This window comes from Carcharodon carcharias, chromosome 1, assembly GCF_017639515.1.
Source record: "Carcharodon carcharias isolate sCarCar2 chromosome 1, sCarCar2.pri, whole genome shotgun sequence".
Lineage (NCBI taxonomy): Eukaryota > Metazoa > Chordata > Chondrichthyes > Lamniformes > Lamnidae > Carcharodon > Carcharodon carcharias.
Window position 1 is genome coordinate 264,146,827 of NC_054467.1, and position 14,850 is coordinate 264,161,676.

The following is a 14,850-nucleotide window of genomic DNA, read 5'->3' on the forward strand; positions in this document are numbered from 1 at the left end:
TACTTTCCCTCTGACTTTGCAATGTTCCCTCAATCCTGTCCCTCCATCAGGGCAGCTCTCCCTCAATACTGTCCCTCTGACATTGCATTGTTTCCTCAATACCGTCCCTCCATCAGGGCAGCTCTCCCTCAATACTGTCTCGCTGACTTTGCATTGTTTCCTCAATACTGTCCCTCCATCAGGATAGCACTCCCTCAATACTGTCCCTCTGACATTGCGGTGTTCCCTCAATCCTGTACTTCCATCAGGGCAGCTCTCCCTCAAAACTGTCCCTCTGACACTGCCGTGTTCTCTCTATTCTTTCCCTCTGACATTGCAGTGTTCCCTCAATACTGTCCCTTCATCAGGGCAGCTCTCCCTCAATACTGTCCCACTGACATTGCAGTGTTCCCTCAAACCTGCCCCTCCATCAGGGCAGCTCTCCCTCAATACTGTCACTCTGACTTTGCAGTGTTCCCTCAATACTGTCCATCTGACATTGCAGTGTTCCCACAATACTCTCCCTCCATCAGGGCAGCTCTCCCTCAATACTGTCCCTCTGACATTGCAGTGTTCCCTCAATACTGTTCCTCCATCAGGGCAGCTCTCCCTCAATACTGTCTCTGACTTTGCATTGTTCCCTCAATACAGTCCCTCCATCAGGATAGCCCTCCCTCAATACTGTCCCTCTGACCTTGCAGTGTTCCCTCAATCCTGTCACTCCATCAGGGCAGCTCTCCCTCAATACTGTCCCTCTGACATTGCAATGTTCCCTCAATCCTGTCCCTCCATCAGTGCAGCTCTCCCTCAATCCTGTCCCTCTGACATTGCAGTGTTCCCTCAATCCTGTCACTACATCAGGGCAGCTCTCCCTCAATACTGTCCCTCTGACATTGCAATGTTCCCTCAATCCTGTCCCTCCATCAGTGCAGCTCTCCCTCACTACTGTCTCTCTGACTTTGCAATGTTCCCTCAATCCTGTCCCTCCATCTGGATAGACCTCCCTCAACACTGTCCCTCTGACTTTGTAGTATTCCCTCAATACTGTCCCTTTGACTTTACAGTATTCCGTCCATACTGTCCCTCCATCAGGGCAGCTCTCCCTCAATACTGTCCCTCTGACTTTGCAGTGTTCTCTCAATACTGTCCCTCTGACTTTGCAGTGTTCCCTCAATCCTGCCCCTCCATCAGGGCAGCTCCCCCTCAATACTGTTCCTCTGACTTTGCAGTGTTCCCTCAATACCGTCCCTCTGACATTGCAGTGTTCCCTCAATACTGTCCATCAGGGCAGCTCTCCCTCAATACTGTCCCTCTGACTTTACAGTGTTCCCTCAAAACTGTCCCTCTGACATTGCAGTGTTCCCTCAATACTGTCCCTCTGACATTACAGTGTTCCCTCAATACTGTGCCTCCATCAGGGCAGCTCTCCCTCAATACTGTCCCTCTGACATTGCAGTGTTCCCTCAATACTGTCCCTCTGACATTACAGTGTTCCTTCAATACTGTCCCTCTGACATTACAGTGTTCCCTCAATACTGTCCCTCCATCAGGATAGCCCTCCCTCAATACTGTCCCTCTGACATTGCAGTTTTCCTTCAATACTGTCCCTCCATCAGGATAGCCCTCCCTCAATACTGTCCCTCTGATTTTGCAGTGTTCCCTCAATACTGTCCCTTCATCAGGGCAGTTCTCCCTCAATACTGTCCCTCTGACTTTGCAGTGTTCCCTCAATACTGTCCATCTGACATTGCAGTGTTCCCTCAATACTGTCCGTCTGACATTGCAGTGTTCCCTCAACCATGTCCCTCCATCAAGCCAGCTATCCCTCAATACTGTCCCTCTGACTTTGCAGTGTTCCCTCAATACTGTCCCTCCATCAGGGCAGCTCTCCCTCAATACTGTTCCTCTGACTCTGCAGTGTTCCCTCAATACTGTCCCTCCTTCAGGGCAGCTCTCCCTCAATACTGTCCCTCTGACTTTACAGTATTCCCTCAATACTGTCCCTCCATCAGGGCAGCTCTCCCTCAATACTGTCCCTCTGACTTTGCAGTGTTCCCTCAATATTGTCCGTCTGACATTGCAGTGTTCCCTCAATCATGTCCCTCCATCAAGCCAGCTATCCCTCAATAATGTCCCTCTGACTTTACAGTATTCCGTCAATACTATCCCTCCATCAGGGCAGCTCTCCCTTAATACTGTTCCTCTGACTTTGCAGTGTTCCCTCAATACTGTCCCTCTGACATTGCAGTGTTCCCTCAATACTGTCCCTCCATCAGGGCAGCTCTCCCTCAATACTGTCTCTCTGACTTTGCACTGTTCCCTCAATACTGTCCCTCCATCAGGATAGCCCTCCCTCAATACTGTCCCTCTGACCTTGCAGTGTTCCCTCAATCCTGTCACTCCATCAGGGCAGCTCTCCCTCAATACTGTCCCTCTGACATTCCAATGTTCCCTCAATCCTGTCCCTCCATCAGTGCAGCTCTCCCTCAATCCTGTCCCTCTGACATTGCAGTGTTCCCTCAATCCTGTCCCTCCATCAGTGCAGCTCTCCCTCACTACTGTCCCTCTGACTTTGCAATGTTCCCTCAATCCTGTCCCTCCATCTGGATAGACCTCCCTCAATAATGTCACTCTGACAGTGCAGTGTTCCGTCAATACTGTCCCTCTGACATTGCAGTGTTCCCTCAATCATGTCCCTCCATCAAGCCAGCTCTCCCTCAATACTGTCCCTCTGAATTTGCAGTGTTCCCTCAATACTGTCCCTCCATCAGGGTAGCTCTCCCTCAATACTGTTCCTCTGACTTTGCAGTGTTCCCTCAATATTGTCCCTCTGAAATTGCAGTGTTCCCTCAATACTGTCCCTCCATCAGGGCAGCTCTCCCTCAATACTGTCCCACTGACTTTACAGTGTTCCCTCAATACTGTCCCTCCATCAGGGCAGCTATCCCTCAATCCTGTCCCTCTGACATTGCCATTTTCCCTCAATACTGTCTCTCCATCAGGGCAGCTATCCCTCAATAATGTCCCTCTGACATTGCCATTTTCCCTCAATACTGTCCCTCCATCAGGGCAGCTCTCCCTCAATATTGTTCTTCTGACATTGCAGTGTTCCCTCAATACTGTCCTTCTGACATTGCAATGTTCCCTCAATACTGTCCCTCCATCAGGGCAGCTCTCCCTCAGTACTGTCCCTCTGACTTTACAGTATTCCCTCTATACTGTCCCTCCATCAGGGCAGCTCTCCCTCAATATTGTTCCTCTGACTTTGCAATGTTCCCTCAATTCTGTCCCTCCATCAGGGCAGCTCTCCCTCAATACTGTCCCTCTGACATTGCAATATTCCCTCAATCCTGTCCCAGCGTCAAGGCAGCTCCCCCTCAATACTTTCCCTCTGACTTTGCAATGTTCCCTCAATCCTGTCCCTCCATCAGGGCAGCTCTCCCTCAATACTGTCCCTCTGACATTGCATTGTTTCCTCAATACCGTCCCTCCATCAGGGCAGCTCTCCCTCAATACTGTCTCGCTGACTTTGCATTGTTTCCTCAATACTGTCCCTCCATCAGGATAGCACTCCCTCAATACTGTCCCTCTGACATTGCGGTGTTCCCTCAATCTTGTACTTCCATCAGGGCAGCTCTCCCTCAAAACTGTCCCTCTGACACTGCCGTGTTCTCTCTATTCTTTCCCTCTGACATTGCAGTGTTCCCTCAATACTGTCCCTTCATCAGGGCAGCTCTCCCTCAATACTGTCCCACTGACATTGCAGTGTTCCCTCAAACCTGCCCCTCCATCAGGGCAGCTCTCCCTCAATACTGTCACTCTGACTTTGCAGTGTTCCCTCAATACTGTCCATCTGACATTGCAGTGTTCCCACAATACTCTCCCTCCATCAGGGCAGCTCTCCCTCAATACTGTCCCTCTGACATTGCAGTGTTCCCTCAATACTGTTCCTCCATCAGGGCAGCTCTCCCTCAATACTGTCTCTGACTTTGCATTGTTCCCTCAATACTGTCCCTCCATCAGGATAGCCCTCCCTCAATACTGTCCCTCTGACCTTGCAGTGTTCCCTCAATCCTGTCACTCCATCAGGGCAGCTCTCCCTCAATACTGTCCCTCTGACATTGCAATGTTCCCTCAATCCTGTCCCTCCATCAGTGCAGCTCTCCCTCAATCCTGTCCCTCTGACATTGCAGTGTTCCCTCAATCCTGTCACTACATCAGGGCAGCTCTCCCTCAATACTGTCCCTCTGACATTGCAATGTTCCCTCAATCCTGTCCCTCCATCAGTGCAGCTCTCCCTCACTACTGTCCCTCTGACTTTGCAATGTTCCCTCAATCCTGTCCCTCCATCTGGATAGACCTCCCTCAACACTGTCCCTCTGACTTTGTAGTATTCCCTCAATACTGTCCCTTTGACTTTACAGTATTCCGTCCATACTGTCCCTCCATCAGGGCAGCTCTCCCTCAATACTGTCCCTCTGACTTTGCAGTGTTCTCTCAATACTGTCCCTCTGACTTTGCAGTGTTCCCTCAATCCTGCCCCTCCATCAGGGCAGCTCCCCCTCAATACTGTTCCTCTGACTTTGCAGTGTTCCCTCAATACCGTCCCTCTGACATTGCAGTGTTCCCTCAATACTGTCCATCAGGGCAGCTCTCCCTCAATACTGTCCCTCTGACTTTACAGTGTTCCCTCAAAACTGTCCCTCTGACATTGCAGTGTTCCCTCAATACTGTCCCTCTGACATTACAGTGTTCCCTCAATACTGTGCCTCCATCAGGGCAGCTCTCCCTCAATACTGTCCCTCTGACATTGCAGTGTTCCCTCAATACTGTCCCTCTGACATTACAGTGTTCCTTCAATACTGTCCCTCTGACATTACAGTGTTCCCTCAATACTGTCCCTCCATCAGGATAGCCCTCCCTCAATACTGTCCCTCTGACATTGCAGTTTTCCTTCAATACTGTCCCTCCATCAGGATAGCCCTCCCTCAATACTGTCCCTCTGATTTTGCAGTGTTCCCTCAATACTGTCCCTTCATCAGGGCAGTTCTCCCTCAATACTGTCCCTCTGACTTTGCAGTGTTCCCTCAATACTGTCCATCTGACATTGCAGTGTTCCCTCAATACTGTCCGTCTGACATTGCAGTGTTCCCTCAACCATGTCCCTCCATCAAGCCAGCTATCCCTCAATACTGTCCCTCTGACTTTGCAGTGTTCCCTCAATACTGTCCCTCCATCAGGGCAGCTCTCCCTCAATACTGTTCCTCTGACTCTGCAGTGTTCCCTCAATACTGTCCCTCCTTCAGGGCAGCTCTCCCTCAATACTGTCCCTCTGACTTTACAGTATTCCCTCAATACTGTCCCTCCATCAGGGCAGCTCTCCCTCAATACTGTCCCTCTGACTTTGCAGTGTTCCCTCAATATTGTCCGTCTGACATTGCAGTGTTCCCTCAATCATGTCCCTCCATCAAGCCAGCTATCCCTCAATAATGTCCCTCTGACTTTACAGTATTCCGTCAATACTATCCCTCCATCAGGGCAGCTCTCCCTTAATACTGTTCCTCTGACTTTGCAGTGTTCCCTCAATACTGTCCCTCTGACATTGCAGTGTTCCCTCAATACTGTCCCTCCATCAGGGCAGCTCTCCCTCAATACTGTCTCTCTGACTTTGCACTGTTCCCTCAATACTGTCCCTCCATCAGGATAGCCCTCCCTCAATACTGTCCCTCTGACCTTGCAGTGTTCCCTCAATCCTGTCACTCCATCAGGGCAGCTCCCCCTCAATACTGTCCCTCTGACATTCCAATGTTCCCTCAATCCTGTCCCTCCATCAGTGCAGCTCTCCCTCAATCCTGTCCCTCTGACATTGCAGTGTTCCCTCAATCCTGTCCCTCCATCAGTGCAGCTCTCCCTCACTACTGTCCCTCTGACTTTGCAATGTTCCCTCAATCCTGTCCCTCCATCTGGATAGACCTCCCTCAATAATGTCACTCTGACAGTGCAGTGTTCCGTCAATACTGTCCCTCTGACATTGCAGTGTTCCCTCAATCATGTCCCTCCATCAAGCCAGCTATCCCTCAATACTGTCCCTCTGACTTTGCAGTGTTCCCTCAATACTGTCCCTCCATCAGGGCAGCTCTCCCTCAATACTGTTCCTCTGACTCTGCAGTGTTCCCTCAATACTGTCCCTCCTTCAGGGCAGCTCTCCCTCAATACTGTCCCTCTGACTTTACAGTATTCCCTCAATACTGTCCCTCCATCAGGGCAGCTCTCCCTCAATACTGTCCCTCTGACTTTGCAGTGTTCCCTCAATATTGTCCGTCTGACATTGCAGTGTTCCCTCAATCATGTCCCTCCATCAAGCCAGCTATCCCTCAATAATGTCCCTCTGACTTTACAGTATTCCGTCAATACTATCCCTCCATCAGGGCAGCTCTCCCTTAATACTGTTCCTCTGACTTTGCAGTGTTCCCTCAATACTGTCCCTCTGACATTGCAGTGTTCCCTCAATACTGTCCCTCCATCAGGGCAGCTCTCCCTCAATACTGTCTCTCTGACTTTGCACTGTTCCCTCAATACTGTCCCTCCATCAGGATAGCCCTCCCTCAATACTGTCCCTCTGACCTTGCAGTGTTCCCTCAATCCTGTCACTCCATCAGGGCAGCTCTCCCTCAATACTGTCCCTCTGACATTCCAATGTTCCCTCAATCCTGTCCCTCCATCAGTGCAGCTCTCCCTCAATCCTGTCCCTCTGACATTGCAGTGTTCCCTCAATCCTGTCCCTCCATCAGTGCAGCTCTCCCTCACTACTGTCCCTCTGACTTTGCAATGTTCCCTCAATCCTGTCCCTCCATCTGGATAGACCTCCCTCAATAATGTCACTCTGACAGTGCAGTGTTCCGTCAATACTGTCCCTCTGACATTGCAGTGTTCCCTCAATCATGTCCCTCCATCAAGCCAGCTCTCCCTCAATACTGTCCCTCTGAATTTGCAGTGTTCCCTCAATACTGTCCCTCCATCAGGGTAGCTCTCCCTCAATACTGTTCCTCTGACTTTGCAGTGTTCCCTCAATATTGTCCCTCTGAAATTGCAGTGTTCCCTCAATACTGTCCCTCCATCAGGGCAGCTCTCCCTCAATACTGTCCCACTGACTTTACAGTGTTCCCTCAATACTGTCCCTCCATCAGGGCAGCTATCCCTCAATCCTGTCCCTCTGACATTGCCATTTTCCCTCAATACTGTCTCTCCATCAGGGCAGCTATCCCTCAATAATGTCCCTCTGACATTGCCATTTTCCCTCAATACTGTCCCTCCATCAGGGCAGCTCTCCCTCAATATTGTTCTTCTGACATTGCAGTGTTCCCTCAATACTGTCCTTCTGACATTGCAATGTTCCCTCAATACTGTCCCTCCATCAGGGCAGCTCTCCCTCAGTACTGTCCCTCTGACTTTACAGTATTCCCTCTATACTGTCCCTCCATCAGGGCAGCTCTCCCTCAATATTGTTCCTCTGACTTTGCAATGTTCCCTCAATTCTGTCCCTCCATCAGGGCAGCTCTCCCTCAATACTGTCCCTCTGACATTGCAATATTCCCTCAATCCTGTCCCAGCGTCAAGGCAGCTCCCCCTCAATACTTTCCCTCTGACTTTGCAATGTTCCCTCAATCCTGTCCCTCCATCAGGGCAGCTCTCCCTCAATACTGTCCCTCTGACATTGCATTGTTTCCTCAATACCGTCCCTCCATCAGGGCAGCTCTCCCTCAATACTGTCTCGCTGACTTTGCATTGTTTCCTCAATACTGTCCCTCCATCAGGATAGCACTCCCTCAATACTGTCCCTCTGACATTGCGGTGTTCCCTCAATCTTGTACTTCCATCAGGGCAGCTCTCCCTCAAAACTGTCCCTCTGACACTGCCGTGTTCTCTCTATTCTTTCCCTCTGACATTGCAGTGTTCCCTCAATACTGTCCCTTCATCAGGGCAGCTCTCCCTCAATACTGTCCCACTGACATTGCAGTGTTCCCTCAAACCTGCCCCTCCATCAGGGCAGCTCTCCCTCAATACTGTCACTCTGACTTTGCAGTGTTCCCTCAATACTGTCCATCTGACATTGCAGTGTTCCCACAATACTCTCCCTCCATCAGGGCAGCTCTCCCTCAATACTGTCCCTCTGACATTGCAGTGTTCCCTCAATACTGTTCCTCCATCAGGGCAGCTCTCCCTCAATACTGTCTCTGACTTTGCATTGTTCCCTCAATACTGTCCCTCCATCAGGATAGCCCTCCCTCAATACTGTCCCTCTGACCTTGCAGTGTTCCCTCAATCCTGTCACTCCATCAGGGCAGCTCTCCCTCAATACTGTCCCTCTGACATTGCAATGTTCCCTCAATCCTGTCCCTCCATCAGTGCAGCTCTCCCTCAATCCTGTCCCTCTGACATTGCAGTGTTCCCTCAATCCTGTCACTACATCAGGGCAGCTCTCCCTCAATACTGTCCCTCTGACATTGCAATGTTCCCTCAATCCTGTCCCTCCATCAGTGCAGCTCTCCCTCACTACTGTCCCTCTGACTTTGCAATGTTCCCTCAATCCTGTCCCTCCATCTGGATAGACCTCCCTCAACACTGTCCCTCTGACTTTGTAGTATTCCCTCAATACTGTCCCTTTGACTTTACAGTATTCCGTCCATACTGTCCCTCCATCAGGGCAGCTCTCCCTCAATACTGTCCCTCTGACTTTGCAGTGTTCTCTCAATACTGTCCCTCTGACTTTGCAGTGTTCCCTCAATCCTGCCCCTCCATCAGGGCAGCTCCCCCTCAATACTGTTCCTCTGACTTTGCAGTGTTCCCTCAATACCGTCCCTCTGACATTGCAGTGTTCCCTCAATACTGTCCATCAGGGCAGCTCTCCCTCAATACTGTCCCTCTGACTTTACAGTGTTCCCTCAAAACTGTCCCTCTGACATTGCAGTGTTCCCTCAATACTGTCCCTCTGACATTACAGTGTTCCCTCAATACTGTGCCTCCATCAGGGCAGCTCTCCCTCAATACTGTCCCTCTGACATTGCAGTGTTCCCTCAATACTGTCCCTCTGACATTACAGTGTTCCTTCAATACTGTCCCTCTGACATTACAGTGTTCCCTCAATACTGTCCCTCCATCAGGATAGCCCTCCCTCAATACTGTCCCTCTGACATTGCAGTTTTCCTTCAATACTGTCCCTCCATCAGGATAGCCCTCCCTCAATACTGTCCCTCTGATTTTGCAGTGTTCCCTCAATACTGTCCCTTCATCAGGGCAGTTCTCCCTCAATACTGTCCCTCTGACTTTGCAGTGTTCCCTCAATACTGTCCATCTGACATTGCAGTGTTCCCTCAATACTGTCCGTCTGACATTGCAGTGTTCCCTCAACCATGTCCCTCCATCAAGCCAGCTATCCCTCAATACTGTCCCTCTGACTTTGCAGTGTTCCCTCAATACTGTCCCTCCATCAGGGCAGCTCTCCCTCAATACTGTTCCTCTGACTCTGCAGTGTTCCCTCAATACTGTCCCTCCTTCAGGGCAGCTCTCCCTCAATACTGTCCCTCTGACTTTACAGTATTCCCTCAATACTGTCCCTCCATCAGGGCAGCTCTCCCTCAATACTGTCCCTCTGACTTTGCAGTGTTCCCTCAATATTGTCCGTCTGACATTGCAGTGTTCCCTCAATCATGTCCCTCCATCAAGCCAGCTATCCCTCAATAATGTCCCTCTGACTTTACAGTATTCCGTCAATACTATCCCTCCATCAGGGCAGCTCTCCCTTAATACTGTTCCTCTGACTTTGCAGTGTTCCCTCAATACTGTCCCTCTGACATTGCAGTGTTCCCTCAATACTGTCCCTCCATCAAGGCAGCTCTCCCTCAATACTGTCTCTCTGACTTTGCACTGTTCCCTCAATACTGTCCCTCCATCAGGATAGCCCTCCCTCAATACTGTCCCTCTGACCTTGCAGTGTTCCCTCAATCCTGTCACTCCATCAGGGCAGCTCTCCCTCAATACTGTCCCTCTGACATTCCAATGTTCCCTCAATCCTGTCCCTCCATCAGTGCAGCTCTCCCTCAATCCTGTCCCTCTGACATTGCAGTGTTCCCTCAATCCTGTCCCTCCATCAGTGCAGCTCTCCCTCACTACTGTCCCTCTGACTTTGCAATGTGCCCTCAATCCTGTCCCTCCATCTGGATAGACCTCCCTCAATAATGTCACTCTGACAGTGCAGTGTTCCGTCAATACTGTCCCTCTGACATTGCAGTGTTCCCTCAATCATGTCCCTCCATCAAGCCATCTCTCCCTCAATACTGTCCCTCTGAATTTGCAGTGTTCCCTCAATACTGTCCCTCCATCAGGGTAGCTCTCCCTCAATACTGTTCCTCTGACTTTGCAGTGTTCCCTCAATATTGTCCCTCTGAAATTGCAGTGTTCCCTCAATACTGTCCCTCCATCAGGGCAGCTCTCCCTCAATACTGTCCCACTGACTTTACAGTGTTCCCTCAATACTGTCCCTCCATCAGGGCAGCTATCCCTCAATCCTGTCCCTCTGACATTGCCATTTTCCCTCAATACTGTCTCTCCATCAGGGCAGCTATCCCTCAATAATGTCCCTCTGACATTGCCATTTTCCCTCAATACTGTCCCTCCATCAGGGCAGCTCTCCCTCAATATTGTTCTTCTGACATTGCAGTGTTCCCTCAATACTGTCCTTCTGACATTGCAATGTTCCCTCAATACTGTCCCTCCATCAGGGCAGCTCTCCCTCAGTACTGTCCCTCTGACTTTACAGTATTCCCTCTATACTGTCCCTCCATCAGGGCAGCTCTCCCTCAATATTGTTCCTCTGACTTTGCAATGTTCCCTCAATTCTGTCCCTCCATCAGGGCAGCTCTCCCTCAATACTGTCCCTCTGATATTGCAATATTCCCTCAATCCTGTCCCAGCGTCAAGGCAGCTCCCCCTCAATACTTTCCCTCTGACTTTGCAATGTTCCCTCAATCCTGTCCCTCCATTAGGGCAGCTCTCCCTCAATACTGTCCCTCTGACATTGCATTGTTTCCTCAATACCGTCCCTCCATCAGGGCAGCTCTCCCTCAATACTGTCTCGCTGACTTTGCATTGTTTCCTCAATACTGACCCTCCATCAGGATAGCACTCCCTCAATACTGTCCCTCTGACATTGCGGTGTTCCCTCAATCCTGTCCCTCCATCAGGGCAGCTCTCCCTCAAAACTGTCCCTCTGACACTGCCGTGTTCTCTCTATTCTTTCCCTCTGACATTGCAGTGTTCCCTCAATACTGTCCCTTCATCAGGGCAGCTGTCCCTCAATACTGTCCCTCTGACATTGCAGTGTTCCCTCAAACCTGCCCCTCCATCAGGGCAGCTCTCCCTCAATACTGTCACTCTGACTTTGCAGTGTTCCCTCAATACTGTCCATCTGACATTGCAGTGTTCCCTCAATACTCTCCCTCCATCAGGGCAGCTCTCCCTCAATACTGTCCCTCTGACATTGCAGTGTTCCCTCAATACTGTTCCTCCATCAGGGCAGCTCTCCCTCAATACTGTCTCTCTGACTTTGCATTGTTCCCTCAATACTGTCCCTCCATCAGGATAGCCCTCCCTCACTACTGTCCCTCTGACCTTGCAGTGTTCCCTCAATCCTGTCACTCCATCAGGGCAGCTCTCCCCCAATACTGTCCCTCTGACATTGCAATGTTCCCTCAATCCTGTCCCTCCATCAGTGCAGCTCTCCCTCAATCCTGTCCCTCTGACATTGCAGTGTTCTCTCAATCCTGTCACTCCATCAGGGCAGCTCTCCCTCAATACTGTCCCTCTGACATTGCAATGTTCCCTCAATCCTGTCCCTCCATCAGTGCAGCTCTCCCTCAATACTGTCCCTCTGACATTGCAATGTTCCCTCAATCCTGTCCCTCCATCAGTGCAGCTCTCCCTCACTACTGTCCCTCTGACTTTGCAATGTTCCCGCAATCCTGTCCCTCCATCTGGATAGACCTCCCTCAATACTGTCCCTCTGACTTTGCAGTGTTCTCTCAATACTGTCCCTCTGACTTTGCAGTGTTCCCTCAATCCTGCCCCTCCATCAGGGCAGCTCCCCCTCAATACTGTTCCTCTGACTTTGCAGTGTTCCCTCAATACCGTCCCTCTGACATTGCAGTGTTCCCTCAATACTGTCCATCAGGGCAGCTCTCCCTCAATACTGTCCCTCTGACTTTACAGTGTTCCCTCAATACTGTCCCTCTGACATTGAAGTGTTCCCTCAATACTGTCCCTCTGACATTACAGTGTTCCCTCAATGCTGTACCTCCATCAGGGCAGCTCTCCCTCAATACTGTCCCTCTGACATTGCAGTGTTCCCTCAATACTGTCCCTCTGACATTACAGTGTTCCTTCAATACTGTCCCTCTGACATTACAGTGTTCCCTCAATACTGTCCCTCCATCAGGATAGCCCTCCCTCAATACTGTCCCTCTGACATTGCAGTTTTCCTTCAATACTGTCCCTCCATCAGGATAGCCCTCCCTCAATACTGTCCCTCTGATTTTGCAGTGTTCCCTCAATACTGTCCCTTCATCAGGGCAGCTCTCCCTCAATATTGTCCCTCGGACATTGCAGTGTTCCCTCAATCCTGCCCCTCCATCAGGGCAGCTCTCCCTCAATACTGTCCCTCTGACTTTGCAGTGTTCCCTCAATACTGTCCATCTGACATTGCAGTGTTCCCTCAATACTGTCCCTCCATCATGATAGCCCTCCCTCAATAATGTCCCTCTGACATTGCAGTGCTCCCTCAATACTGTCCCTCTGACATTGCAGTGTTCCCTCAATACTCTCCCTCCATCAGGGCAGGTCTTCCTGAATACTGTTCCTCTGACTTTGCAGTGTTCCCTCAATACTGTCCCTCTGACATTGCAGTGTCCCCTCAATACTGTCCCTCCATCAGGGCAGCTCTCCCTCAATACTGTCTCGCTCAGTTTGCATTGTTTCCTCAATACTGTCCCTCCATCAGGATAGCACTCCCTCAATACTGTCCCTCTGACATTGCAGTGTTCCCTCAATCATGTCCCTCCATCAAGCCAGCTCTCCCTCAATACTGTCCCTCTGAATTTGCAGTGTTCCCTCAATACTGTCCCTCCATCAGGGCAGCTCTCCCTCAATACTGTCCCTCTGACTTTGTAGTATTCCCTCAATACTGTCCCTCTGACATTGCAGTGTTCCCTCAATACTGTCCCTCCATCAGAGCAGCTCTCCCTCAATACTGTCCCTCTGACTTTGCAGTGTTCCCTCAATATTGTCCCTCTGACATTGCAGTGTTCCCTCAATACTGTCCCTCTATCAGGGCAGCTCTCCCTCAATACTGTCCCTCTGACTTTACAGTGTTCCCTCAATACTGCCCTCCGTCAGGGCAGCTCTCCCTCAATCCTGTCCCTCTGACATTGCCGTTTTCCCTCAATACTGTCTCTCCATCAGGGCAGCTCTCCCTCAATAATGTCCCTCTGCCATTGCCGTTTTCCTCAATACTTTCCCTCCATCAGGGCAGCTCTCCCTCAATATTGTCCTTCTGACATTGCAGTGTTCCCTCAATACTGTCCCTCTGAAATTGCAATGTTCCCTCAATACTGTCCCTCCATCAGGGCAGCTCTCCCTCAGTACTGTCCCTCTGACTTTACAGTATTCCCTCTATACTGTCCCTCCATCAGGGCAGCTCTCCCTCAATACTGTTCCTCTGACTTTGCAGTGTTCCCTCAATACTGTCCCTCTGACATTGCAGTGTTCCCTCAATACTGTTCCTCTGACCTTGCCGTTTTCCCTCAATACTGTCCGTCCATCAGGGCAGCTCTCCCTCAATACTGTCCCTCTGACATTGCCTTGTTCCCTCAATACTGTCCCTCCATCAGTGCAGCTCTCCCTCAATACTGTCCCTCTGATATTGCCGTGTTCCCTCAATACTGTCCCTCCATCAGGGCAGCTCTCCCTCAATACTGTCCCTCTGACTTTGCAGTGTTCCCTCAATACTGTCCCTCCATCTGGGCAGCTCTCCCTCAATGCTGTCCCTCTGACATTGCCTTGTTCCCTCAATACTGTCCCTCCATCAGGGCAGCTCTCCCTCAATACTGCCCCTTTGACTTTGCAGCGTTCCCTCAATACTGTCCCTCCATCAGGGCAGCGTTTCCTTGTACTGACCCTTCTACAGGGCAGCACTCCCCAGTACTACTCTTCCATCAGGGCAGCATTCCCTTCGTACTGCCCTTCAAACAGAACAGCCCTTCCCCTGTGCTGCCCTCTAACAGGGCAGCCTTCCTTCAGTACTGTGCCTTCATCAGGGTAGCCCTCCGTGAATTCTGACCCACTGATAGTGCAGCACTTCCTCAGTATTGCAGTTGGAGCCTAGACTATGTGCTCAAGTTTCCACAGTGGGGTTGAACCCAGAACCTGCTGTCTCTGAGGCAAGAGCCCTACCTAAGGCACAGCTGACACGTTGACAGGGTCAGAGATTTCAGCATTGCTGCTGTCATTACTAGAACCCGTTCACAGGAATGTTTTTACTTAGCCTCAAAACTCAGCTGGTCGAGACAAGGTGTGCTATGGCCAAGAGGCTTTCTCTAGCCTTCTGCGAGAACTTTATCCCTCCATCAGCAATATTACCAATAAAACCTTCCAGAGTGTCTCAGCATAAAGTTTTCCAATGGTACCTGTTGGAGCTTCTGGGGTATCCATTGCGTGCCAGTACACCATGATGGAGCCATCCGATTCATACATCTGTAAGGACACACAGTGAGTATGCTGGAAACAATGACATATCCACTCCATTAACTAGTAGACTGTGAT

At 50.5% G+C, this 14,850-nt stretch overlaps 1 protein-coding gene across 3 annotated transcripts in view; it reads right to left on the bottom strand.

Annotated features, from left to right (window-relative positions):
- wdr54 (WD repeat domain 54) overlaps positions 1 to 14,850 on the bottom strand; it is a 447,713-nt gene that overhangs the window by 124,238 nt on the left and 308,625 nt on the right. For all 3 annotated transcript variants that reach the window (XM_041193295.1, XM_041193277.1, XM_041193288.1), the window contains exon 4: positions 14,715 to 14,781. In XM_041193295.1, the coding sequence (XP_041049229.1) occupies positions 14,715 to 14,781 (67 nt within the window). The remainder of the gene's footprint in view (positions 1 to 14,714; positions 14,782 to 14,850) is intronic.